At 36.7% G+C, this 27,768-nt stretch overlaps 1 protein-coding gene across 1 annotated transcript; it reads left to right on the top strand.

Moving 5' to 3' along the window:
- Nucleotides 1–126: 126 nt before the first annotated feature.
- Nucleotides 127–27,768, top strand: LOC139954258 (uncharacterized). The gene is made up of 7 exons (XM_071953986.1): nucleotides 127–266; nucleotides 6,123–6,208; nucleotides 11,877–12,360; nucleotides 13,464–13,533; nucleotides 14,905–15,037; nucleotides 16,023–16,182; nucleotides 17,510–27,768. The coding sequence occupies exons 2-7, from the start codon at nucleotides 6,129–6,131 to the stop codon at nucleotides 18,596–18,598; spliced, it is 2,016 nt and encodes a 671-aa protein (XP_071810087.1). The 5' UTR covers nucleotides 127–266; nucleotides 6,123–6,128; the 3' UTR covers nucleotides 18,599–27,768.

Genomic DNA, 27,768 nt, shown 5'->3' with positions numbered 1-27,768 from the left:
ACAGTATAGAAGAAGGCATTTTATTGGTCAATATGTGTAGATAATTAGGAAGTCGTAGTTTTTTGACCAATAGGAAAACATTTTGTTTCTGCGTGTTATAATGCAGAGAGCTTTAAACATGGCTGAATGAAAGGACGCTAGATTGCCCGAAGGGAGGAGAAAATCATCATTTTTCATGAGATTCATTAATTTTTTCTATCTCATTTTGATTCCAGTGATGTCTAGAGCCCTAAATCATATATTTTTCACGTGAACATTCGCATGAGGTAAGAAGGAAAGGTGTTGAAGAGAAGAAGTTTACTGTCGCACATTCATGTCTTTGTTTCACTTTCAACAGGCTCTGTGAGTGGGGATGACACGACGACGGCCGTGCTTTTGACAGTACGGGGAGAAAGTATCGTGTGTTACACATGGTACTGACCCATCTCTGTTGCCTATCGTGTTCGCTGCAAAGTGTGCAACGATACTAAATGAATATATTTTGATTATTTTGAGTATTTCTTTGTCATAATGCCGTGCCCCTCCGTGCTCCTCCTCTGCTATAGACTGGCCTGTGGTATTTCCTGACTCATCGTGACTCCCTCTTCAACTTCTAACTCTGGGTTTCTGCTGTTTTGTTGTCCCCTTGTTTAAAAAACGAAGTCAGCATATACTGATAATGATATTGTCTCGTTGATGTTAGAACTAATAATGTTACTAATTGCGTTACAAAAGTCAAAACATTGATCTTGTTCCTGCGTATAAAAACACTGATTGTGTGAGTGGAAATTTAATCTTGACGCATATGTACTTGTAGAAACTATAAGGCTCCCCTGTGAGCCTTATAGGGGTCTCATATTTAGGGCCTCCTTAACGCTATACGTTTTTCAAATCAGCATTGATAGGTGAAAGTTTTACGACCGTTAGCCAGCCAGAACTGTAGTTTCCTGTGTACTGTACACCTAAAGCTTTCCCCACCCTACTCGATATACATTCATAATGCTTGTTTTTCCTTTTTGTTGAGTGAAATTAAAAAACATCGTCAAAAAAGACAGTTTTCTGCTCGGTACTTACTGTTGTTTTCCTGCCGCATCGCACTTTTTTTTACTTCTCCGTCATCTTTATCTCTTTAACTGTCCACCCTTGCAAGACACGAACATCGTTGAAAGCAACTTCATAAATACATTTCCACTTTTGAATTACAAGGCACTTTGTTTTTTTGTTTCGACTGATATAGAAGTCATGTGAGGTCACGCACACAACATAAATTGAAGACCAAATTTATCCCAACCCAAACCCACAAATAGAAACATACGCTCTCTTGTGGCTGATCTGATATAGATTTTCAAATATTTAAAATAGAAACCTTTAAGATGACGACACAGTTGGTGACATCATCATGACATCATTGTCTTAGGATTATTATTGCACCAATACCTTGCATCACTGAAAGTTTCATTGCAACTGCTCTTTAGAAACTATGCAAAAAGCTGCTCTCCAGTCCAATAGAAGTTCAAATGAATACAGTCAAAAGATCATATTTCATTAATCACTTGACATAAAGTGATAATCTTTGTGCTACCTCGAACATCGCAATTTCATACACTAGATTTGACCCCATATAACCTTCCTTCTTGGATTAAAATTAAAAATTATAATGCATGTCTAGTGTTTTGCAAATCTAAACCATTGGACCAACTGTATGATAAAACGGTCAGGACACTTTGTACCTTTGCCACTTCATACCCTGGACATTTCGCACCTTTTCAAGGTACGAAGTGACTTTGGACACTTCGTACCTTTAGACACTTCGTACCTTTTTACAAGACACTTCGTACCTTCTCACGAGTCACTTCGTACCTTTTCACAAGACACTTCCTACCTTCGTACTAATTCGGGATTTCTGCATCGTTTGATTGTTTTGTGCTTTGTGATCGGATGATTATGGAATAAAAGCAAATCAAACCAACTGTTACTATTTTGTTGGGACCAAGGAGCCATTTCGACGATTGCGTGATTGTTTGACTTAAATATTTGTAAAAAATATTGGCGGAAGATGTTGTCCTTGGCGGTAACTAGTTTCACATTAAAAATGACATTCACATATTCAAACAAACTATATAATTCATTATGTTTTATTAATTTTTATCTCAACAAACATTAAATTATTGAGGAATTTAATCACACTTTAATGAAGGTACGAAGTGACTCCGCTGATCCTGATGGTCACTTCGTACCGTGGGCGGGGTACGAAGTGACCATCAGGATCAGTTACCAATTTGGTTACGGTACGAAGTGGCAAAGGTATGAAGTGTCCGACATCCGATAAAACATGTACAGTACATATGTAGGATACATTCCTTGTATTCAAATGACAAATTTGCTACTAAGTCGAGAAGTATGAAACAGCTGGTTACTCAAACACAGAATTGAGGTCTACATGTAGGATATGAATGTACTTGGTGTACGTGTAGGAAAGTTCTTTGTAATAAACCTTTACATACTGTACACTGTACATATAGGTGTAGAATTACATTGATGCCATGGCTGGCCATGGTCTTGGTTTCCCCTTCAGAACTTTCTTGTAGACTTTTTAAAGATAAATTTAATGGAAGTGCCCTTATAAAAATTAAAAAAATGGACTTGCTCTCTCAAAAATCAATTTGAAGGACTGGACCTTTTCTTTCATTTTTTCCAGATAAAAGCTTGGAAAGACTTGAAACTTACATGTTATATTCTTAAACTTTTGTAGTTTGGTGTACCACTATAAAAAATTGAAATTTCATGTTGGTGTCATCTAGTGTAAAATTACATTGGCAAAGTTTGATATTAAAAAAAATGTATAACTTCTGAACTCTAAAATAGATTATTACCATACATGTACATCATCAAAAAGGTCTTGGGAGGAAAAAACTTAAAGCATGACCCTATCTAAAGAAGACCAACAAACAATGATACAAACAAACTAACAACTAATGGTGCTAGGTACAAGAATGTTACCAATGAAAACAAACAAAAGCGAAGTTAAAGAAATTTATATGTAGCTGACATGCAATAGAAGGGTACATTGTCACAGCTTACCCCGCAAGGCACCCATGACCGATAGACAATCTAGGCAAACTCAAATAATTATAGACAAGTGACACAAGAGTTACATATTTACAATAAATAATTACAAGTTTAATATATACACTTCTCTCCAACCTTCACTTAGTTCGGTCTATCTCACAAATCGATATTAAATTAAATCCAAATCAATGAATGATCTAAATACTTTGGTCACGACCTGTTCCAAAAGGCCTTCTCAAATTCAGAAAGGGTTTAAATAAAACAGACTGTGTCCAATTTCTGCCGAAACAAACCTTAGTCCAATTAAAGGAAACTATTTGACTGGATAAATTAATCCCAGTTTAACAGTTACCTTTATTATGGCACCTTTTCATATTTACACAAACTATGCCCTCGATCAAAATTTGGAGGCACATGTACTTAATATTTACAATCACAGAAATCCCCAAAACCCACAGCTCTAGAGTGTTCACTGCTCTAAGCCTGGTTAACGTTTTTGTTACACACAAAGGACAAGCAAAATTCAGCTATGAACTTGGGCCAGATTTTACTCCTCAAAATTATTTACAAATATCAACTCCCTTCAAAAGAGCGACAGTAACACTAGCCTCAAATACACACTTTTTAGATAGGTTATTGATCACACTCAATCAAAGTCAACGATAATAAGTAATAGCAGTTACGTCTTTTGGACTATTCTTTCCCCATTAATATATTTCACATTTAGCGGTAAACAGTTATACAATAATAAGGTAAGAAACAGTCCCACCGGATTATAGGCGACTGGTGTCCACTTTCCACTCCACAAAGATTAAAGCTAGACAATCCCAGCTTCCACACAGTAAACTCAAATCAGTCACAAAGTTCAAAGTTCACAAAGTTCTCACAAAGTTGTTGCGCCCTCTGCTGCTCAATGAAGCAACTATGACTCGGGACGTCTTAGCCTCGGCCGACACTCAGTAGGGCGTTCCTTCTTCGATTCCAAATTACTCACACCCAGGGGTGAAAACCATCTATTTGTTGGAAAAAGTAAACCAAAATCTTCTAATAAATTTGTCCAACAAATAAATAATAAACTGCTCAAAGGTTTCCATGAATCTTTCAAAAACTTTCTTACACAAAAATTCCAAGTTCCAAAACAATAGAGAATTAAATGAACACGCCTTTTGAATAAATGTAATAAGCATTGAAAATAGCCATGACTTGCATTTTCGAAACCACATCAATTTAAAACTAAACTTCTTCTTGGAACAAAAATAGCATCATGCACTTGATTTTAGTAAAGTTTGAAATGCAGTAAACATGCAATAAAAATAAGAAATTAACTTACGGTTTCCATAATACACAGTGGTTTAAAACCCTATGTGACCCCGACATCGACAAGTTTCTGTACAATAATCGGTCAAAATACCTTTATAATCGGTCAAAATACCGTTATAATATCTCAAGCATGTCTCAATGTAATCTTTAGGTAGATAAAACGTGGTTGTCCATTAAAATAATCCACAATTTATCGATCCGTGTCGTGATTCACGAATTATTGTGACAATTTTTATGATGTGGTTTTGAAGTCAACAGAGGGCGCTATATCTTCTGATTGTAATGTTAATGTACACGATGTTTTTGGTTAAAAACAGCATTCTGAAAACTTAGTTTTTGGGAGTGAAGGCGATCTTGCGGGATTTCGGCGCTATTTTATTTTCAAAGCTAAGTAGTCACTCTATCATTTTATGGAAACAAATACAAAAATATGTGGGCCGTTGGTGGCCGATTGGGAAAATTTCCAACGTTTTGATTTTTGTTTATTTTCCTTAATTTTGCGATGTAAACAATTGCTTTTTTGAAAATTCTCATTTTCAGGAGTAAAAACTAATTTTCGCTAATTTACCGTGAATTTCTAGCCACAACGAATGGTTACTTTACTAATCTATTACATATTTTTAGCATTTCGTCCAGGCCCTTTATGGCTTATTTTAAAGATGGGTGGCGGTATTTTTTTTTATAAGTAGCATTTTTTTAAATTTTAGTCGAAGATTTCAAAGCATTTTTGCCGTATCATCAAAATTTCGGTCCGTATTTAATTTTCTAGTGTGAAAGGTCACTTATACAGGTAATTTAAAAACAGTATTTGTTTTCTCAAACAATTTGTATATGCCTACCCAGGTATTTTTTTTAACATAAGGGTTTGTGATTTTTGCTGAATATAAACGTATGTCACAATATACTAACTACAATTCCTTAAAAATCCAGGGTAATAAATTTCAAAAAAATAAAAATTCTTCAACAAATTAGTTCTTCTTGTTCAAGTCACCAAAGATATGTAGTTATCTCAGAAAAAAAAATCGGACCTGATGTCTGGGTCTTAAACCACTGTGTAATAGTGTAGCTCTTGAAGTCCAGCTCTCAGAATGGTTGTCTCCTCACTTCAACCAATTTGCCTTACGATTAATAACAGCCTGAAAATGGCGCACAATCACAAAGATTTGCAGAGACCAATGCCCAGTGCAGTTTTCTGTCACTGGATCAACAAGGATCACATCCTCTCTCTATCTAAGACGCTGCTAGAATGACCACCCTCTATCCAACACACAGCTAGCATACACTCACTCTCCCTGACCGCACCCATGTACTCAACATACCCCAAAATTTCACCCATTCAAAACTTCATACTTGAATGGAACATAATACCTTAAGGAATTTCTGGGGGGGGGGGTAACTTACCACTGCAGAGCCAAATAAGCCAAAGCATTTAAATATAACAAAGACACAGAATAACTACATGTACCTACTGGCCCTGCCTACTGATGAATTAGTCATGAGGTCAGCAAACTATTACTAAGCTCACAGCTATTGACGAGGGAAATACTATATACACATGTCTCCATGAGGTTAAATTCTGACATACATAATTAGTTATAATTACTCATGTTTTATTTTGTTTTTACAATTATGCAATTCTCAGCCTTAGTTCAATATTGTACGCTCAGGCTGTAAATGTAATTGAGCTTTGTTAATTAATACATGTAGTGTTATAAATGTCATGTTATTCACTGATTCCCCTTTCTTTACTGTAGGTCACCATGTATATGTACGATCAACCTGATGAAGTCCCTACACTGCTGGATATGGATTCACAAAATCTGTGTACACCATCAAACAGGTAGGTGTTGTCATGTGATCATATTCTATGTTATATGGTCATTGTAGGAAGAGGAGTTTCAAAAACATAATGAGTAGGCCTCCGTGAATAATTCAAATTCAGTTAATGGCAAATAGCTTTTCCTTACCCCTGACCCCTTTCCCTTCAAAAAAAAATTTCAGGCTCTGAAGGAAAGAGCCACTGGCATCCCTGCCAGTAACACTGTCTAAAACTAATATCAATCTGCCTATACGTCACCCGGTTTCCTAACGCACCAGTCAATGGTAACGAACAGCCGCCCTCTAGCGGTCGTCATTCCCAAACAAACAGCGCCCTCTAGCAGTTGGTCGTGGCGCAAACTACCTTTTTAAAGCCTTATGTAAGTACTGGGGAAACAAATATTTGAATATCCGGTTAGTTTCGGATAGTTGGCCAGCTGTAACCGAATACCAATTTACCCAGCACTAATAGACTGGATGTCTCGCGAGAAATTGAACTTCCGGGACCAATGTGGTCCCAACCTTAGGCCAAACAAAAAATCTGCTTTTGTGTTACGTGAAATTTGCGGTTGCTTTTTGGGGCTTATTTTCTGTGATGGAGGAGCGCTGTCGATCACGCACGTGAAGACAGACCCAGGAGCGTGGTAGGAGTGCGAGCCCGATCGCGCTCCTCAAAAACGAAGGTCTGCCTCATCCTCCTCCTTTTTGAAAAATCCGGACGATCAACTGGTTTTTGCTGTTATTTGGCCTTATGGAGTTTTAAGTTTGGGAGATTTTGTTTCGGCCATTATTTTTGTTTAACATACGATAATGACCATACAAATTACATATGTTGGTGAAAATGTAATACTAATCAACAACATATATTATAAAAGGAAAAATAAATTAAACAAATTAGCGGAAAAAACAGATATTTAAACTTGACCTTAGGTCAGGTTACTTGAAATAAATTAAGAATTTGTGCCCATCTTCGATCACGAAACCTAAGCAGAAGCTTGTTTTGGTCGCGCGGGGTGGAAAGCCTTTTCATTGGTCGCTTAGCCGTCAGTTTCCTCTTTAAACTGCACGTGCGTTAACCTAACGCCCTCGCGACCATCGTGCATCTGCATATAAACCAGCTTTAAGTAATTTCACATTAAGGGGGTTTCAAAAAATTTAAGATCAAATAAACATCCTAGTCCCAGAGTTTAACTTTGATCTATAATAAACTAACACCTTAATTGTATATTTGTTTTAAATGCTAAAACTAAATTAAACAAACTGTAATGACTTTTTTCGTTGTTCAGATTCGGCATAAAGAATAATTTAAAGCAATAAGTTCTTTATTTGTGTTGTTTTCTCACTCTGGTGAGCGCAAGACTTGCACAAAGTCACATTCAACGGGTTCACATGTTAGATAAAATTCATGCGTCATAAATTGTGCATGTCAGGAGAAATTTAGTTTTTGATAAATTTAGGGGTTTGCTTTTGCTGTTGAAAAGCACTTTGTTTGATTGTCAAAACAATTTAAGGAACGATTTCATCCAGCAACTTTGTATAGCAAAATACATACTTAAAATATTTTGTGGCTCGACTAAATGCTAACATTGAGTAGCAAATGATGATTTTTGAGTAGAAATCTAGACATTGGGCCGTATAAATAAAAACTAGCATGCTTTTAATAGCCTTTTACTTTAATCCTGATAAATAAAAATATATCTGCTTTTTCTAGGCTTTTGCTATCTTCATACATAAAAATAATACAACTCTTTGCTAGTGTTGTTCAGCAATTACTGGCAGTTTTACAAGATCCTTACAGTGTAGCTTGACCTCTTGCTTGTTCATGATTTTACAATTTACAGAGAAGATTTCATCGGCCCAAGGTGTACAAACCAAGAATTAATTGAGAAGAAATATCAAATCCTACCTATCGTAAATTGTTCCTCCAAAAAAAGTAAAGGCAGATTTGGAAAGCATATTCAATTACCTTTCCAAAGACACCAATTTCAGCCAGTTTGACGCAATGGTTACCGATTTATGGTCGTTTGAATATTGGCAGTCGGGTGCATTTTGACTGAAATCAACGAGAAAGAGTATGCTATAGCGCTAAAACCATTTATATGATGGAGCTGACTTTGAAATTTGAGCTTGTTGAGCCACGATTACCCCATAATCCATTTTTATGGGGGTGGTGATTTGACACGAATAATAATGATATAATAATAATATCGAAGTCTTATATAGCTCACGTACATGTATTTACCAAACAAGGTACTCAAGGCGCTGAGTAGTGTACAAACTGTCAGAAAGACAGGTTATTGCCAGGCCTCAACCTTTAGCTTCAGAGGGGCAAGGTCACTTGGCCTCAAAAGCTCTAAAAAAGAAAGGGGCACCAAGGCCAACTGAAAGGGCACCAAGGCCATTTTCAAACCTTTGTTTGTTGAGATGATTATGTTTAAAATATACTTTCCACTGATTTCAAGATGGTGGTCAACTTTCCAACCCATATTTATTTCATTGTCGCTGTTTAGGCTACATGCTGTGCAACTGAAATTGAATAAAAGTTTTAAAATATTTACAGGTTTTTTGCAACACTCGAATGGCAAACTATTACCCCAGTAATTAACTTAGCCCATTTTACCCCCCTCCCCTTATTCATCTACTTAATTAAACTCCCTTCTGCTCATCTGAAAACAAATCATTGCTCCAGAACAAAGAATTGTTGAAAAAGTCATACAGAAAAAAATATTAAGAAAATTAATTCCCTGTGTGCTAATCTGAAGAAAAAAGATCAATTAGTCTCTGGCTCACCACTACCCCAACTCTGCGAGACAAACGAGCCCCACCCAACCCACGCCAACAACCCGCCAACAACCCGGAGGCTCAGCTAAATCCGATGATTTGGAAAAATATTTATTTCTTTTTTTTTTCTTCTATATGATTATGAAAATTAAAAACAAACCCCCAACCCCTTAGCACAAAATAATTTGCCTAGCATTTAGCTAAAAAAACTTGTTAGTTGTATTGTGCATGCCGGCGTTTATGCCACGCTAGACTGCGCTTAATAAATACTATAAAAATGTAAACAATAAAAAATGCTTCTTAAGTTGGCACTTTGCTGCCACTCCAGCCCTTTCGCCTTCCTGCGTATTTTTGCATCTTTTGTGGGATGGCATGCTGATTAATCAATAATGAACTTGATGGAGTATGATGATTTCCAAAATTAGGGCTCTGCTGTTACCTCCATATAATCTGATTTTGACGTTCTACAATTTGGCAATGAAAAAACAAAGTCGCAAGGCAGGCAGATCACTGGTAGTGGTGGGTCACAAACATTAATCCAGTACAAGCCTTGGACACCAGCGAAATAGCCAGGGGAAAAACATAGACTGTATCCAGCCCCCGGCCGCGCGCCTCTCCCGCCCCATCAGCTACAATACAGACCTCAATAGACAAAATCAGTGCGAAAATGCGTAATTTAGTGTAGAGACTTGTAGCGAGTTTATACATTGGAGTAGTCTGGTGCTGCGTTTTTAGTAGTAAACAGCTCAACTACGTTTGATATGGTTACCATGCCACGTTCTCGACACATTTTTTAGTGCACAGAAACAGCATTGTGAAAACTAGTGTGCGGGATCGTTTATTCCGAATTTTACCACCACATAAATTAAATGGGTCACAATGTTAACATTAAATAACATTTTTGAATAAATAATGTTATGGAATCAATGGAAAAGGGCATGACGGCCAAGTGGCCGTAAGGTACGTGATTTTTAAAAGGGCTTCACGGCAATTCGCTGGGGCTGTAGAGGTCGAGGCCTGTATTGCAGTGATGAACTCTGAGACCCAATTATTTAGCACCTTATAACGGCACATACAGCAGCCACAGCCAGGAACACTGGGGCGAACCCCTCTCTTTTGGATAAGTGGACTGGGTTCTTTTACATGTGTTACTCAACACATGGGACAACAGCTTAACGTCCCATCCGAAGGACGAAAAACGGTCCGTGTATTTTTTGTTGAGATGCTACATTTCCCACGTAACTGCTCCATTTTGACACGCTGTTGACAGAATGAATGAATGCATGCGATGAGCGAGGACTATGCTGTACATGATGTACTAAGCATGCAATTTAGGGGAAAAAACACTTTCTCGCGCATGCGCAGACACAATGAGTTGCTTTTGTTTGTTGCTGGTTCACATAATTTTACCAATAGAGGGTGTTTAATCTCAAGATATCACATTGTTCCGACATGCCCTCTTGCGTTCAATGTTTCTTGTATTATTTGTTCGCACGCAACGAACAACGACCAGCGGGCCTGAAATCTGCTGTTGAACATTACGTGCGTGAAATTGGGTTCTATTTATTTGCATGAAATTTACACAGACATCAGGCCTGTTTTGGCTTATTTTCGAACTTGGACATCATTGAATATAAACAAAAATCGGGAGGAATGGCACAGTGGCAATGATGAGAAAAGGGCATGGCAAACATTGCCATGGGTTTTTGTAGGGCATTGCAACAATCGGTAAGGGCAGCGACGGCAATCGCCGTCGTGAAGTATCAGGGCTGCAGTTGTGTGGATGTTACCAAATCACTATTTTGTGAAAGTTGTGTAAGTAAAGTTGCTGTCCAAATTACCTGGGTTTGAAAGATTTTTCTTTTTTAAGGGTGTCATATAACAAGTAAGCAAGTGTTATCAGCAAAAATGCTTAAGCCGTGTTCCCTCTTTTTTCTTTTTTGGGGTTAAAGTACGGCGACTCTTCTGAAGGATGACAAAATTAATTCCAAATGGGGACGCATGGTCAACTTACCGCGACTTAATGAGCCTGCAAAATGGTGAAGAAATAATGAGTTCATGTTGGTGTTTATCAAGTAGTCTCGGTAACTGGTACAAGCTGTGGGAATCTTGCTGTCAAGTGAGGGACCAATCTGAGTGAAATATTGATTGGAAGCGTTTGCAATTTTTCGTTTGTCGCTTGTTTCATTTCCATTGCAATTGAATGTGCTGTTAATATGAGATTTTTTAGAACTGGCAGGCTTCAGTGTCAAATTGATAATATTCCAAGTCCCTCTAACATTTGATATATAGCTTTGGAAAACTTGCCCTCATAGAAGTTGATTTTGGCATTTTTAATAACTGTATTCAGTCTGTTGCGGAACGTTTGTAGTTGTCCACATTAGATCTCGTGAGGAATTTATGGCTCAACTTGTTTTTAGACTTGATAGATTGTAAAATGCCATCATCGCATTGTTTATAGCTGAGTGAGTCGTGAGCATAAATGGCAACACCCCCTTCAGCTTTCTGACCTTCTCTGTTGCTTTGAATAAAACTGTATTCAGGTGGGACTGTAGTTACTCAATAACTCAACCACGTCTCAGAGATTCCAATTATACTAAATTTAAATCCAGTAGTTTAACCTTTTAGCCCGCACGCAATATTAAACATAACGCCATACGCTACTCTTGGGATTAAACTCTGACACCAACACAATCAGAATTATTTACATTTTACTTCCTGTTTCCTAGTTCCTTTGATCTGGACCTTTGAGTTCCATAGAATTCTGGAGTATTTTAGACGTTTCCTTCAAATAATTGTAGAAAGGGTAAGGTTGGTAAACATTCAGTTTCAGTCTTTTTGGAAGCATAACTAACTTCTCTACAGTATTTTGTGACAGAATAAATGAATGTCTTTGTTCTGTGTTGCAGCATGCCAAGTCTAGCGATGCCAGTTGTGAAGACGGAGCCAGCAGATATAACAACCATGATGCCAGCAGCACAGTCCATCAAGAGAGAGCCACATGACATGATGACCATGAACCAGTTGGAATATATTAAGACTGAACCACAACATATGATGGATTATAATCAAATGAACTCGATGATTATGAACTCCAACATGTACCCCATGATGAACTACCAACAACCCATGATGCATGGGCTACCCATGCTGGCACCTCAACATCAACAACTACAGCAACAACAACAACAGCAACAACAGCATGAAGTAGCATTAACACAGCAAGAGCGTAAACCAGGAAAGAAATCTAAGATCAAACAAGAGAAGATAACAGATAGCTTCAAAGAGAAGAAACCTAGAAGGAAAGTTGATCGTTTCCATGGTACACCTGAAGAGGAGGTTGCTAAAAGGACTCTTCCTGATATCCTCATACCAAATCTGGATATTGTTATTGTAAGTACAATTTCAGATTAGGGTTTACTAGCTTTTTCATAGGCCTGCCAACGACAATCTGTAAGCGGTAAGGTGTATCTGTTTATACGTACATTTGCAGTCAAAGTTACCAATCTTTATTTCAAATTAAAAAAGATCCCCAGATTCAGTGGCTGTTTAGTAATAAGGTAAAGTTTCCTTTAAAAATGGTAATCTGTTCTCCCATGGAGGTTTAAATAGGTTTTTTCTCTACTGTAAGGAACTCACTTTAATACAAATACTTTGTAAACCTTCTCTGGAACTAGGAAACACCAGGCAGTAAGCTTATCAGGCACATTAAAATGTTTACAGACAGGATGTGACAACCGGGACAATTTTTGTATGTTAATAAAAGCTGATCATATAAAATAGTCCGATTATCAGTGTATCCATAACATCTACTAATACTACAACTTTTTATAAATGTTAGCTTTACTTCAGCAACAATTAATCTGAAATAATTCTTTTTAAGGGACGGTAGACTGGAGCACATTCAATTACTCCTGAATTTAAGCCAATGTTGATGTGTTTGAGTTGTTTTTACAACACATGACAAGTATCAAAAAGATTCAAGTGTGTGCACTAGAACATGTAGAATCTGCTTTACAATCTTAGGGGAAAGTCAAACATTTACATTTAAATTTAGCCAGCGCTTTAGTTTTGTCCATAGGCCTACACTGTTATAAGCACTATACTCAAAGACCTGCTGAATGAAAATGAGCAGGCTAACTACTCAACTCAAGTATGATTTGAACCCATGATCCCTTCCTCGTGGACCACCATCAAGGCCCAGTAAGGAGAGGCCAGATCACGCAGGACTTGAAAAGTACAGAGAACTGTATATGCAGGGTTCCAAATTTGCAATCTCCTGGTCGCAAGTGAAAACATTGAGTCAAACAATTGTGACTTGCTAATAAGTTAGGGGTACAGCTTAGTCCTACCAGGGCTAGGATTCAGCTGTATAATCCCATCATGATTGTTTTTGAGTTCTTAAAATGGTTTGACAAGTCTTAACTTTTGCTAGATTTAATTTGTGTGTTAGTATGTGAATAATATTATTTGAATGACTGCTTGGTTGTTAACAGATTGGCATCAACCCAGGACTGATGGCTGCATATAAGGGTCACCATTATGCAGGACCTGGGAACCATTTTTGTAAGTTATAAAATTCTCCAACTAAACACACCTTTTGTAAGAATTAGCCTGCTTCACACAATTGTTCGCATTTGCTGTTTCCAACTCCTTGGTTTAATTCAGGGAAGGGTTTGAAACCTGCACAAATAAAATACAAAATACAACAAGATTTAGAAAATAAATATTGTAAATATAAATGAAGCTTATCACAACACTTGCAAATAATATGCTTCGACTTAGAGTCTCCATGTGAAATTATCAAAAGAAAATGAACATCAACTAACACTGTTTGGCGTCCAATTATTCTCAAAATCACAGCTAAATCTTATGGTGCACTTCTCAATGTAGAATGAATATAACAATCTGTAGATGGGAATCTATAATACATATATTTGAAATTCAAACTTCATTAAACTTAAAAATCCAGGTTATAAATCGAGGGAAAACTCCAGCCTTACTCCAACATGAACATGCTTTAACATGCTGAGAAATAAGAAAAACAAGTGTCCAATTCCACACATAAGTATAGTGCATAGTGCATCAGGCACCAATCTATAATGGTTAATGAAAAAATAGCACCAATTGAGGGCGCTGCCCAAAAGTTTCTCTGAATAAATTAAAATAAGTTTATCACTAAATCTTACACCTTTACTGTTCCAATCATGTTGTTATAGTAAAAAAAATAAAAATAAAGCAATTGACAGACTTGTTCCCCTGGACAGTGCCCTCTATCGTCCTCTCTATACACTGACATTGTGAGTGGCCCAGAAAATACCGACTGACATACTTCCTAATGCAAACAATACTTGGTCATTATCAATGGCCTAGTTTACATAATGATCACTCACTCGTGGTACAAAATTTTGCCCTTCTGGTAGAAACATGACTTTGTGATGTTAATAATTTTCTAATGGGCTGAAGATACAGTCTGTCACTCACAGTTGTATTTCAGGTTGATATTAGTTAGCCATAGCGTCTGCACTAACAAGATAATGAATGAGACCTGGGGCCAATTTCATAGAGCTGCTTAAGCACAAAAATTTGCTTAAGCACGAAAATAGCTCGCTTATTTTACACATGTTACTGGCAAACATTTCATGCCATACATTGCTTGTGACTGGTATTTAGCTATTGTTTACTAAGCATAACAATTGAGTGTAGTCTTGGCCGGTAATCTGATTTTACTAAGCAAGGACTTTTTCGCTTAAGCAAAATTTTGTGCTTAAGAAGCTCTATGAATCTGGGCCCTGTTGTGATCACATCACATCCTTTAGGGGTGGCTGTGTTACATCCAGTGAACCAGAACCAATATCATTGTGGTCAGTGCAACATGACTAACCGTTGACAAACCAGCAATAAACTTTTTTTTAATATGATATACTTCTTCAACAGGGAAATGTATCTACCTATCAGGCCTTGTTGATGAGCCTATGACCTGTATGGATGATCATCGATTGTTGGAATTCAGCATTGGATTTACTAATATTGTATCCAGAACGACTAGAGGAAGCTCGGACCTTACAAGGTAACATACATAGCGCTCAGCAAGATATTGTCTACCTAAGTTTCTGACATGTTTTCAAATTTGTTTTGAATACCCCCAAAACAAACAAATCAAAATAATGGTTAATTTATGGGATCGTGCCCCATCACCTGTTTAACCCTTTAGCACGCATACCGCCCGGAGGCGCCCTGCATATTACCACGCATACCACCCAGGGGCGCCCACGCAGTTTGACATGGTGAATTTTGAGTTATAAAACGCGGCAAACAGCCGTAGATAGAGCGCAATCTCAAGATGACAATGCAGTCTAAAAATGGCACATGGTCCACATAAAAAAAAATGACAAAAGTCGAAAGTCATTTCACAATCAAACAACGCAAGTACATGTAGCTGTGCTTTTTCTCTGTGTGGAGCGGGCCGTTTTCTCTGTGTGGGCGGACCTTATAGGGGATGGACCACGTACCACAGGTGCACGTACACAGTCTCTCTCGCTTGTTTCGCGGCAGACTCTTTTGTGTGTTTTTGGGGGGTTAATTTTCAGCCTGGTGATTGTTTTTTTATTACATGTGGTTTAATTGTTTCTTTGTTATCAGGGCTACATTTTGTTTCTGAACGGTTACATTTGTAACGGACCGTTTCAGAAACGGTTACACATTTACACGGTAATGGTAATCGTCTTCAAGTACGCGCTAATCCTCCAATCAGATTCACAGAATGGAGTGGCGATAAAAACCTATATTGCACGGCTAATATCACTACCTGTGTCTTGTGTGTTCTATGTCACGCGCCAAGTTTGCTTGAAGACAAATACGTTCTCACACAGGCGCTCGCGGAAATACAGAAAATATAGCGCGTCTGTGTCCCACATCCAACTCGTCCTTCGGCCTCGTTGGATATGGGACGCAGTAGCACTAAATTTTTCCGTATTCAACTCGCGCTTGTGTGATAACTTATAATGCATTTATGATTTTGCAACTAATCTTTGATTTTTGTTTACATTGTGTAGAAAAGAAATTAAGGATGGAGCTAAGATCTTGACTGAAAAGATCAGAAAGTACAGGCCAATGATTGCTTGCTTCAATGGCAAGGGTATCTATGAAATCTTCAGTGGAAAGAAAGACTTTGAGATAGGACGACAGCCAGAGACTATGCCTGATACAGACACGGTAACCTAACAACCATCAACTTATTGTTGTTTTATGATATTAAAGATATGTGCTTACAAAACCTAAGGGTACAAGTCAGCTCCGTCCAGGTCTTTAGGTTGGGAATTAAGATAACTATGGTTTCAATGGATGAACTGTGAAATGGATTCAACTGTGATCAAGAATGTCATCACTAATGCACACTGTGAACATTTTCCACAGTCAAACTAACAATCGTTTCTCTATGACAAAAAGTATATGTAAAACTTTGGAGTAAAAGTAACCCATGTCAATCAAATGATAACTGGAAAGTTTGAAGTTAGTCACGTGACCAAAACAGAGATGTGACTGTACAAAGGTAAACTCGGACTAAACTTTAAAGGCACATAATAAAGACAATGCCTGAAATGTTGTTGATTTACTTTAAATTTTAAACGTTTAAAACACTATTTTCCCTACCGGACGCTTTTTCGATTACCATGGCTTTCAAATGTGCCATTATATTTTGGAAGTTTTGATCTTAAATCTTGTGGATTGACATATCAGAGTGCTGATCCTGTTTCACATTTAAAGAATCGATTGACATCGAAAGTACATATTTTCACCTCAAAAAGTTCAACTTATATCTGGCGTCCAAATAAGAACAGGAAACTAAGAAAGCTAAAAAATTCAGCATCCTCTCAAAGGGCGTCCTCAATATGTAAATTTAGCATAATTAAAAAATGCGCTCAAATTACAGAAATGGTTTTTCTACCAATATATCTACCAGGGATGGTGTCTTCAAAAAACACATGTAATTATCTTAGTATCTTGACAGCTCATGTCACTACTAGAGATGTGATGACTGTTAGTACAAACTGAAAAACATTTTGCTTGTTGTTGTCTATTGTATAAAACAGTCTAAGTTTCCATTCTAGAGGGAGTTTCTTTAAAGGCAGTGGACACTATTGGTAATTGTCAAAGACTAGCCTCCACAATTGGTGTATCTCAACGTATGCATAAAATAATGAACCTGTGAAAATTTGAGCTCAATCGGTCATTGAACTTGCGAGATATGAATGAAAGAAAAAAACACCCTTGTCACACGAAGGTGTGTGCATTTAGATGGTTGATTTCGAGACCTCAAGTTCTAAATCTGAGGTCTCGAAATCAAATTCGTGGAAAATTACTTCTTTCTCGAAAACTATGTCACTTCAGAGGGAGCTGTTTCTCACCATGTGTTATACCATCAACCTCTCCCCATTACTCGTAATCAAGAAAGGTTTTATGATGATATTTATTTTGAGTAATTACCAATAGTGTCCACTGCCTTTAAGTTCATATACTGGTATGTTTTCTTTTTTTTCAGGTTATTTATGTCATGCCATCATCAAGTGCCCGATGTTCACAGTTCCCTCGTGCCACAGATAAGGTCAACTTTTATACAACACTCAAGGACCTACGAGATGAACTCAAACTAATACAAAGAAAACCTGCCCCTCCCCTTCCAGCCCTCTCACCAGCCCCTCAGTCAACAACACCCCAGCCCCAGGAACAACATCAACAACAGCAACAGCAACATCAACAGCAGCCAAAACAACAACAACAACAACAACAACAACAACAACAACAACAGCAGCAGCAACAGCAGCAGAAGCAACAGCAGCAGGTAAAAGTCAAGCAGGAGGCTGGTTTGCAAGTGAACTGTCATGGTCAACAGCAGGGTCAGGCAGTACCTGTTCGTGTTAAAATGGAGAATCAAAGTGAGGGTCCAACAACTTGCAGTAGTGGTAATAGTACAGCTTACCACGGCACAGTACAAGGCCCTGTACCTCACCAGCCCATACCATCAATGACTCCACATGCTGGTCCAATGCTGATTAAACAAGAGCCAGGAAGTTATTATCCCAATACATGCAGTGGGCAGTACCCACAAGCACCACCACTGCCTTCAGCAAGACAAGAACAGGGTATGGGATACCCTGTTATCAAGCAAGAAATGCCTGATACACAGATGAGGCATTATGGGGCTGCTGTTCCCCCTACTACAGCCCATAATCAATTCCAGCCAGGTTATTTCATGGACCAGATTCCCATTATTGGAATGGGGGAAAATGGTGGAATAATGATGGGAAATCACAACATGCCACATCAGCATCAGCAGCAGATAGGAACCAGTCATCCATCGGGTAATGGACCTATTTCAATGCCACAAGCCCCTATAGATCCATCTATGCCAAATTATGCTCGCACATACCCTGATCCTAGAGGGCCCTCACCCCATGGTTATCCACAGCAAATGTATCCCCAGCAGCACATGCAGCAACAGCAGCAACAGCAGCATCCCCCTCAACAATATTCCCAACAGATGTCCCAACAGATGTCCCAACAGATGCCACAACAGCCAGAACAAAGTCAGAAGCAACAACATCCTGGCAAAGGTACATGTAGTACCTAAGTAGCTGTTGGTAATCCCTAACCCCAGCCAGCTGGTCAGATGTTCCAAGTTAAGCCTCCTTTGAAACTATTCACAATAAACTTGTCATACCTACCAAATCGTTTAGGAATACTCCCAATTCGGTTTTACATGTGTCGTGTTTTCCAAGCCAAATTTGAAAGATGACACATTTAACATGTACAACCAAAACATACAGATTCTTGTGTTTGGACTGTTGGACCTTCCACTCGATATAGACAAACTTTATTCTGTTGCAGCTAGGCAGTAAATTCAAAACCTTTCTTATTGACAATCACAGACAAAATGTAATGATAAGTGCTAAGAAGACATGAAGAGTGTGTTTGTGCTCTTGCATTGATGCCTAAAGTAAGAGCCCTGTAAACGACAGTTTGATGTACATCCTTTGTCATATGTCATGTATGCCCTGTCTACATTCTTTACATGGTGACACATTCTTCTCGGTTTTGCTTTTTTCCCCACTAAGACCAATGTAAATTAATTGTCTTGCCTCCTGAAACAAGAACCAGTGGTAAATTTAAATAACTTACCTCACCCAAAACTGGTGTTGCATCTTTAATAACAAATATAAAACCATGACTGGTTATATCTTAATGGAGTGACTTGGCTACGGCTTTGGTCGATGGCTGCAGCAACAATGTTGAAGAATATTTCTATTTAGCAATCCGGACATAGCCACTTACAAAACCCTCAATTTGGACACAACTATTCATATTGTTCGGAGAAACTGTTTGTCAACATAGCTATTTTTTATTTGACAATTAGCTTCACTTTTGTGATTGTACGATGTATGAAAGCTTGTTTGAATAACAATGATAATTATTGCCATGGCTAGGCTAACTATCTACTATAGAGCAATGTTTTCAGAAGTCCTTAATACATTAAGAAATGATTCAACTTCAGCATATGAGTTGAGCTTGACTTACATTGAAAGCATTGTGCTGCCATCTTTTTGAAAAGTTTCTGTTGCCAATATTTGTTAGAGCAAGAATCTTTAGGGCTTTGAAAACAATGCAGTTTTAAACTGAACTTGCATTATGAAGCACTCTGTTTTGAACCAAATGTAAAGTATTTCAGGAAGGAAGTTACATGTAGTAAGTAGTTGCTTCAAGAACGCAGTGTGCAATGTCGTTGAATATTGTCCCCAACCGACACTTTTACTAAACAAAACAACTTGAGTTTCATGTTCATGTACTAATGAACAAGAACATTTGAGTTCCATCTGGACGGCTTCATCTTTGGTACATATTTCAGAACCCAATGTTGTTCCTGCCATTTTAATGACACATTGTATCTAGTAAAACTCCATCTGTATGACTGGAGTTGCCTTAGTGAAATATCACACCTTTGTGGAACAGAATCAATGACACATATGGATGTGAAATCCTATGCAAGTCAATTGAAAAAGGGGATTTGTCCTTATGAATGGCTTCCTTATTCCATGCTTCCTGTATAACAATCTCATCGAATTGTAGATTGTTGTTGATTTGTCATTTCAGCCTGTTAGTTGGCTTGTTGACTTGTTTCTTTCAGGTGACCTTACCCAAGCAGCTAATTGTCTGCCAGCACAATGCTGCTACTCATAGTTTGTTACGATATTTAGCCTTCCATTCCTCATACATGTACATGTAGGTGTATGGATTGATGTCTGTTGAGCTTCGTGAGTGGGCCACACAACTACAGGGGTTTGGCTTATACTGGATATTTCTATGCTAGTATTATCTACTGTAGGGAAGTGTGTTTGCACAAACTACAAACACACAGTTTAGGCAAGGCATTTCCATTGACTATGGCTATAAACATGCAGTTAAGGCAAGGAATTTCCATTGACTAGGGCTATAAACACACAGATTAGGCAAGGGATTTCAGTTTATTAGGGCTACGAACACACAGTTTAGGCAAGGGATTTCCATTGACTATGGCTACAAATACCCAGTTTAAGCAAGGGATTTCCATTGATTAGGGCTACACACACCCAGTTAAGGCAAGGGATTTCCATTGACAATGGCTACAAACACACAGTTTAGGCAAGGGATTTCCATTGACTATGGCTACAAATACCCAGTTTAGGCAAGGGATTTCCATTGATTAGGGCTACAAACATGCAGTTTAGACAATGCATTTCCATTGACTAAGGCTACAAACACCCAAAATAGGCAAGGGATTTCCATTGCAAAATATTAAATAGAATTTAAAGCTGTATGTTTTCCTTGTTACTGTTGCTTTGTCATGTTTATCTTTAGATAAATGTTGACAGTGATGACGATGTTTGAAGTCCATTTCTTTTCTTAAAAGTCTGATAGTTAATGGACCTGCATGCCCTTCTTAGGCACCTTCCTTCTTTTCTGCAACATTTAAGAAGTGGCAGCAAGATACAATACTGATAGTAGACGATCAGAGCCTACTGATCGAAACGTCAAGTTGAAACCAACGGTTCTTTTCAGAACCACCCCCAACTCATTTAGAGATAATCATTACATCGCAAACCTTTCCATATCGTATTTCCACCATGCAAAGTTTGAAATCCTACTTTAATACTGAACTGTACTTACTTTGATACTTTTCTGGTTAGACTTATTGAATTGATCCGTTGTGGGATAGTTTGTCTTTGATACTTGATGGTATCTTCCATTGTTGTGTGACATAAAGAAAAGGAATATGCTGCACTGACATTAAGTAGTACTTTCACATTTCAAACATGTTGCTCATTACTTCATTCTTACGGCTCGGGGGTTTTAGCCTTAAAGATCATCAGTAATTAGTTAGAAGATGATCTATACTTATCATTATTATTACTTTTAATATTGTTAAATTACATTTGTATGATTTGTTCATACTAATCCCAGAAATATGTGTATTGTGTGTGTTTTAAGACATTTTTAAACCTTATGCATAAAGCTTTTAAGTAGTTTACTTAAAGTGCAGTAATTTGACTGTATTTTCTTCCAAATTGTAAATGATGATTCGATATATACACAAATTGATGTGTATGTGACACCAAGAACATGCATTCCATGATTAACACCAAAAGATAACCCTTATAGCACACAATGAAAGCAATATATAACATTTAACCTGTGTGTATATAATTTTATTGTTAAATGTAATTCTATACTTCCACTTAATGACAAACCTAATTGAAATAAAACAAAAGATTGTAGTGAAGGGATGGAAAAGATGATTTAACTGTTCATAAAACCTTTCCAATATGGTGTACATAAATATTTTGTTATTGGAGACCTACAAGACATTGGAAGGAATTTGACTTGGTCTTAACTGGCCCTTTTCTATGGTTGTTTTTGATATGTGCATGTTGGAAGAAAATTTGCTTTTGTGGTTTGAGTACCGTCTCCATGATGTGTCATATGTGCTGGATTTATAACGATCATTAATAATGTTCAATCACTGCTTTGTTTTTTTTAGGATAAGCAAGTCATTATTATAATTATTCAAATGACATCCCCCTCTACTCAAATTGATTAAGGTGTGAATCTAAAGTCCATGTACCCATCCCTTTATCTACCCACCAGTTACATACAAGAAACACTAACAGCTGGTGCAGTATTAACCCCAACGATAATTGGTGCCAAGATAAATGCCACCGTTACTTTTAAATTCCCAAAGTGTTTGGAATATTCTCGTCCAAAGCTTTGACTGAAATGTTGTTTATTTGTATATTTAAGTTATTTGCTCTGCTCTATTTGTATTATTATTGCTTTTTTATTTCTTAATTTTTTTAAACTAAGGATTTGATATTGTTGTGTTACACTCCAGAATGTCATCAATATCGCAATATTATGTAGAGAAAATGTTGACAGTGTCTTGCAGGATTTGTACAAAATGGTACAGTTTAGTGTCGGACTGAAAGTGAAATGAAACATCAAGAGTGAGTGAATTGAACTGATGAATTTTTCTTCCCATCTATGTAATTATAAGCATTGTATTTGTTTTAAAAAAAACTTTCTGTTCTTTCTTTCTATTTATTCCTCCCCATTTGTTTTTAGGGGAAGGGGGGGGGGAGGGGCATACAGTGGTAATAAAGACATTTCCTTGATATGAGTTATTACACTGGGGTAGTTGGAAGAAATGAAAGGCAATACATGTAATGGGTTATCAGGATTTATGTGCCATATATCAATCATGTCAATTGGTATGGTCCAGAGCGTTGATTACTGATACCTGACATCATGCTCTATAATTTGTATAACATGTGGGTTCAAGAAATAGAAGATTAATTAATCATGGAGTACAGGATGAACCTGAGATTGTGTCCATTCCTTGTAAAATTCAAGGAATATGCTTAATTGATACACAATTATTTTGGTTTTAGTTCCCCATCCTAATGAATACATTTGTAGACCTTTCACTGAAAGTGTATGGTTCTATTTCTTACATACTCTCTTGTAATACGTTGACTGATGTCATCCAATGGGATAGATGAATGCCTTTCAGTGCATCAGTTAGGATTGCTCAGTTATGATTGCTAAGCTTGTTAACATGGATGCTTATATATTGCCTTCTTTAATGTTAGTGCTACCTCAGAGTATTTATTTAACATGTAACATGTTATAGCTTCAGTCTTGTAGTAAGTAAATTACTCCAAAGTGTTGTAAAGTAAACCATTGAAGGGTTTGTCACAAGGAGGCCAGCATAAAGGGCTTTGAAGGCTTAATCCTCTTTAAAGGTAGAATACTTTCCTTAGCATTTATCTTGCCAAACTTTATTGTGTAGAATGGTCTGCCTAAAAATCATGTTGGAATATTATTTTGGCTCTTTAAGTGTCAGTTTCATTAGCAAATTGTTCTTGCTCCTTAAAGTACGTGTATATTTGCTTCATCAATTTTTAAAGGTGGTTTTGCTAAAGTGACTAGTCATTTGCAAGTTATTTGATTTGCCACAATAGGGTTGTGTGCATGAACCCTTTATTGGAGTGATTTTGTACAGTTACAATTACAGTTAGTAACGCTCACAATGATTTTGAAATTAATATCTATTAGACCTTGGTTCTGCAAAAGGAAAGCCCTCAACCCTATTTATACTAGGTGTAATAAGCATAATACATTGTAAATTTCTCACTGCCGGAAGCAAAAAGTGCTGCATTTTATTATTTGATAAATCAACTTAATTAATTACATTTCTTGAATGCTTTTGAAGAGTTTATACAAACTCAAGAAGTGATTGTGTTGGTAGAGTGCATGGATATCTGTGTCATCCTTTCCTTTTGTCTTATCACTCTTTAGTCGGTGTTCTACCCACTATCAAGTTATAAAAAGGATGGACAAAGTTCTGCCATTTTAGGTTTTGTCCATTGCATAAGTATAAAAGGCAATACAGACTTAGTTATTTAACTTTTTAAAACCCAATATTTCTTTCATTATTTTACCACTGGAGTCTGGGCACCAAGTGTGAATTTGCCCCAATAAGTTTAAGGACTGTGTGTGGAGCCTTCATTGTACATCAACTTACTGGTTTGTCAGTATTCAGTTTACAAAGCATGTCAAGTGCAATAAATAGCATTTCAAATTTGTCTTCAGTTTTTTTTTATTTTGAGAATGGTGACAAGAAATACACTTTAACTTAAATATTGTTTTATTATTAAGGATCTGTACTAGAGTGTTTGTAGAATTTTATAGTTCAAAGCTGTTGATGGTAATGGTGCATTGTTTGTACATATCAGGGTTGATTTTGTACATGTATGTGCGCATCAGACAATGTCTAAGGGTAACCAATTATCAACTGACTCTCCCTGTAAACTATCGGATTGGTCTCACCAAAAGTCAATACTCATATCAGTTTTAGAATAAAATGAGGTGGGTTTTTATTTGAGGAGCAATAAGCAAATGCAAGAATTAAGATTAAGTAAACACACTGGATCATGAGTACCACTTAATTTTTATTTGTAAAGAATTACTGTTAAAATAAATTTGTTGGTATACCAACTACCTTGACTAAATTTTTGTAAACAATATTTTATGACATATTGTAATTTAAAATTCAGGCTTGTGCTGTTTTTGAAAATGTAACATTGTCATATGAAAGGAAACACATTTTGTAAAGAGTGTGTTTTCTTTTGGGAAAATAGAGTAGAGACTACAGGTTAAAATCCTGGACTGGTAGAAGCCTGGTGTTAATATTCTTATAAATGTAATTATAAATATTGTATGTGAATGTGCTTTGTGAGCTGTCTGTATTAGATGCATAGCAAAGCCCTAAATGTGTGAAAGTTTTAACTTGGCTTAGAATCAAACTGTGACATTATAGCTGAATTTACTTAGAATTTGTCAATTTTTAGAATATAATTTAAATTGTGGTTTTAAAGCTGTTAGAGAAGAAAAATCTGGATGTGCATAGATAAATAACTGAGAATTTGAACGTGACGTAGAAGACTTTAGTGACAGTAAAAAAAAAAAAAAAATGATTGATTTGAGGCGGTTGTCTAGCCAGTCCTGATTGACAGGGATATGTCAAAACTAGACAACATCTTCATCTTATTCATTTGTAGACTTAATTCACAATAATCTTTTACACACAGTGATCAGTGTGTGACTTTCAGAAACAACAGGTTTTGTAGAAATAACGTAAGCAATGATATTCACACAAGGAATATTCTTATGCCATTCCTGTTGTTTGTTTAAAATTAGACTATTTTCAGATTTACAGGCAGCAAATTTTGGAGTGAATTCAAAATGTCTGAAAAATGATACATTAGCTTAAAGGTTGAAGTTCTCCAAAGATTTATGATTAATAACATACAAACTATCCCCTGTTTCTTATTGGATGGGAAGGTATCACATTATCAATGTATTTGTGTCTTGTCTTTGAGTTAAGATACAATCAAAAACTGTGAAATGAACTGGATTGTTTTGTTTTAATTGTATTACATTTGCAAAAAGTATTATTAACTTTCATATTTAAAACAGGCTAACAAATCCTTTGTTTGAAGTAGAAGTATGTATGTTTTTTTATTTATTTTTTGTTTTTTTTAAATTACACCTTTTAGTTAAAGTTGCGTTTTATCTTTGCAACCAGTTTTTCCAAGTTGCATGTAGCAACACCGTAATTGAGGTACATTGACAAACATTAAATCCTGGATATGCATATGGAATGAAAGCTTGTGGCTTAAAACAGATTCTTTTAAACAGGAAACAAATGCCCCAAAAATTCATTTTGATTTTTAAGAAATGGCAGTACTCTCAATTATGTTATTATTTGGAATGAAGCTTTTTCATCAATTGCCTATTCCAATACATCTCATTTTGACATGTAAATATAAATACTTCTTTGACAAATGTGTACAAGAGAGAGAGAACTCATGTTCATTTTGCAGTTTCAGTTTGTGTGACATTGATGATGCTGTACCTTTCTGTCCATTAATGTTAAGGTAGAATACTCAACAGATCTGGCATTCACAACAATATGAAGGATTCATAACAATATGAAGGATTCACAACAAAAGCTGCTCAAGAAAACTCTGTGTTATGGATACATGTATGGTTTGGCTTTAAAGGCAGTGGACACTATTGGTAACTACTCAGAACAATTATGAGCATAAAATCTTTCTTGGTGACGAGTAATGGGTAGAGGTTGATGGTATAAAACATTGTGAGAAACGGCTCTCTCTGAAGTGCCATAGTTTTCGAGAAAGAAGTAATTTTCCACGAGTTTGAGTAATTTTCCACGAACTTGATTTCGAGACCTCAGATTTAGAACTTGAGGTCTCGAAATCAACCATCTAAACGCACACAACTTTGTGTGATAAGGGTGTTTTTTTCTTTCATTATTATCTCGCAACTTCGATGACCGATTTTTCACAGGTTAGTTATTTTATGCATATGTTGAGATACACCAACTGTGAAGGCTAGTCTTTGACAATTACCAATAGTGTTCAGTGTCTTTAACACACCCATTCAGTGAAACTCGATCATTTCATCTCAGGTTTAGATGATATTTTCAACATGTAAAAGTGATATTTCATTAAATTTTCTCTGGATTACACTCTCATCTCACATCTTGGTATGGCTTAGAATATTGAAGCCAAAGCTACTGTTGGGTGCAATGAAGTTGCTGAAGTTGAGGAAATGATGTGTTTAGATGGTTTGGTTCATGTGTCGTGAATCAACTCCAGTGCATGTGTCATCACAAAACAAATGTGGTGTCAAATATGTTATTAAACATATAATTCACTTGAATACCAACAAGCAATGGGGTACCTTTAAAGTACTCCACCCAGTAGCTGACAATGTGTGCATGTTTATAAACCACTCTTTTCTTTAGATCAGTGATAAGAAAATAGTGACCATGATTTCTTTTTGTGGCCTAGGATCATTCTTTGCTCCAAGCTCATACATGTATCTAACACTACCTTGACTGTGGACCTTCTGCATTTTCGTCACCATGCCGGCATATTATAAGAAGTAAAACGGTGATGAAACAAATGCTCAGCCAGCACTCGGGTCTTGTTTTACTTCTAACTGTTTGTGCCCTGCTCATATGCATGACATCGTGTGCAGAAGGTCTATTATATCTGGATTTTGAGATTAACCACTTATTACATTTTCATGAAAACAATCCTTGGTACACTGAACAGGTTGAGTTAATTAACTTTGAAACAAAAATAATTAATATAATAATTAACAGTTAATTGACAACGTGTCAAGTACACAAGTGCCTAACTCCAATAAACAGTTTGCACCTGTGTGCAATTTGCTTGAAATGATAACTATTTATGCTAAATGGGTTGATCATCAACACTACACTTTAAAAATCAATATCAAACTGCAAGATATATGATATTTGATAATGACTCACGATCTTGTGAGTATTCTGCCAAGCAGTAATTTGAATGTGGACTGTTGAGTCACTAGCCAAGAACATTAGTATCAGTCAAGTCAATCAATTCCTTAATGTGCCAAACTAACACTAGAACTATGAGCTTGACAAGATCCCAAAGGAACAAATGATAATCAACCAAAGAAACTTATAATGTTAACCTCAAGCTTACCTGTCAAATAATACAAAATGGTTACATCTCAGCATGGAGTAAACCTTAAGGTTTTTCATGTTTATTCAAAGAACTATTGTATTCCATTTTTTGAAAGAAAGATCAATGAGTTTTTGTAAAAATGTGTTGTCCCAAATAAAGAGGAATTATA

The sequence above is a fragment of the Asterias amurensis genome, chromosome 2 (assembly GCF_032118995.1).
Source record: "Asterias amurensis chromosome 2, ASM3211899v1".
Taxonomy (NCBI): domain Eukaryota; kingdom Metazoa; phylum Echinodermata; class Asteroidea; order Forcipulatida; family Asteriidae; genus Asterias; species Asterias amurensis.
Note: the sequence above shows the minus strand (reverse complement) of the source record. Positions and strands in the feature narration are given on the sequence as shown.

What these genes read in the sequence shown, in the direction of transcription:
- LOC139954258 (XM_071953986.1), top strand. Translation starts at nt 6,129, where the DNA reads ATGTATATGTACGATCAACCTGATGAAGTCCCTACACTGCTGGATATG. An exon ending in CTGTGTACACCATCAAACAG is followed by an intron (nt 6,209 to 11,876) that starts GTAGGTGTTGTC and finishes TCTGTGTTGCAG; the next exon opens with CATGCCAAGTCTAGCGATGC. An exon ending in AGGACCTGGGAACCATTTTT is followed by an intron (nt 13,534 to 14,904) that starts GTAAGTTATAAA and finishes CTTCTTCAACAG; the next exon opens with GGAAATGTATCTACCTATCA.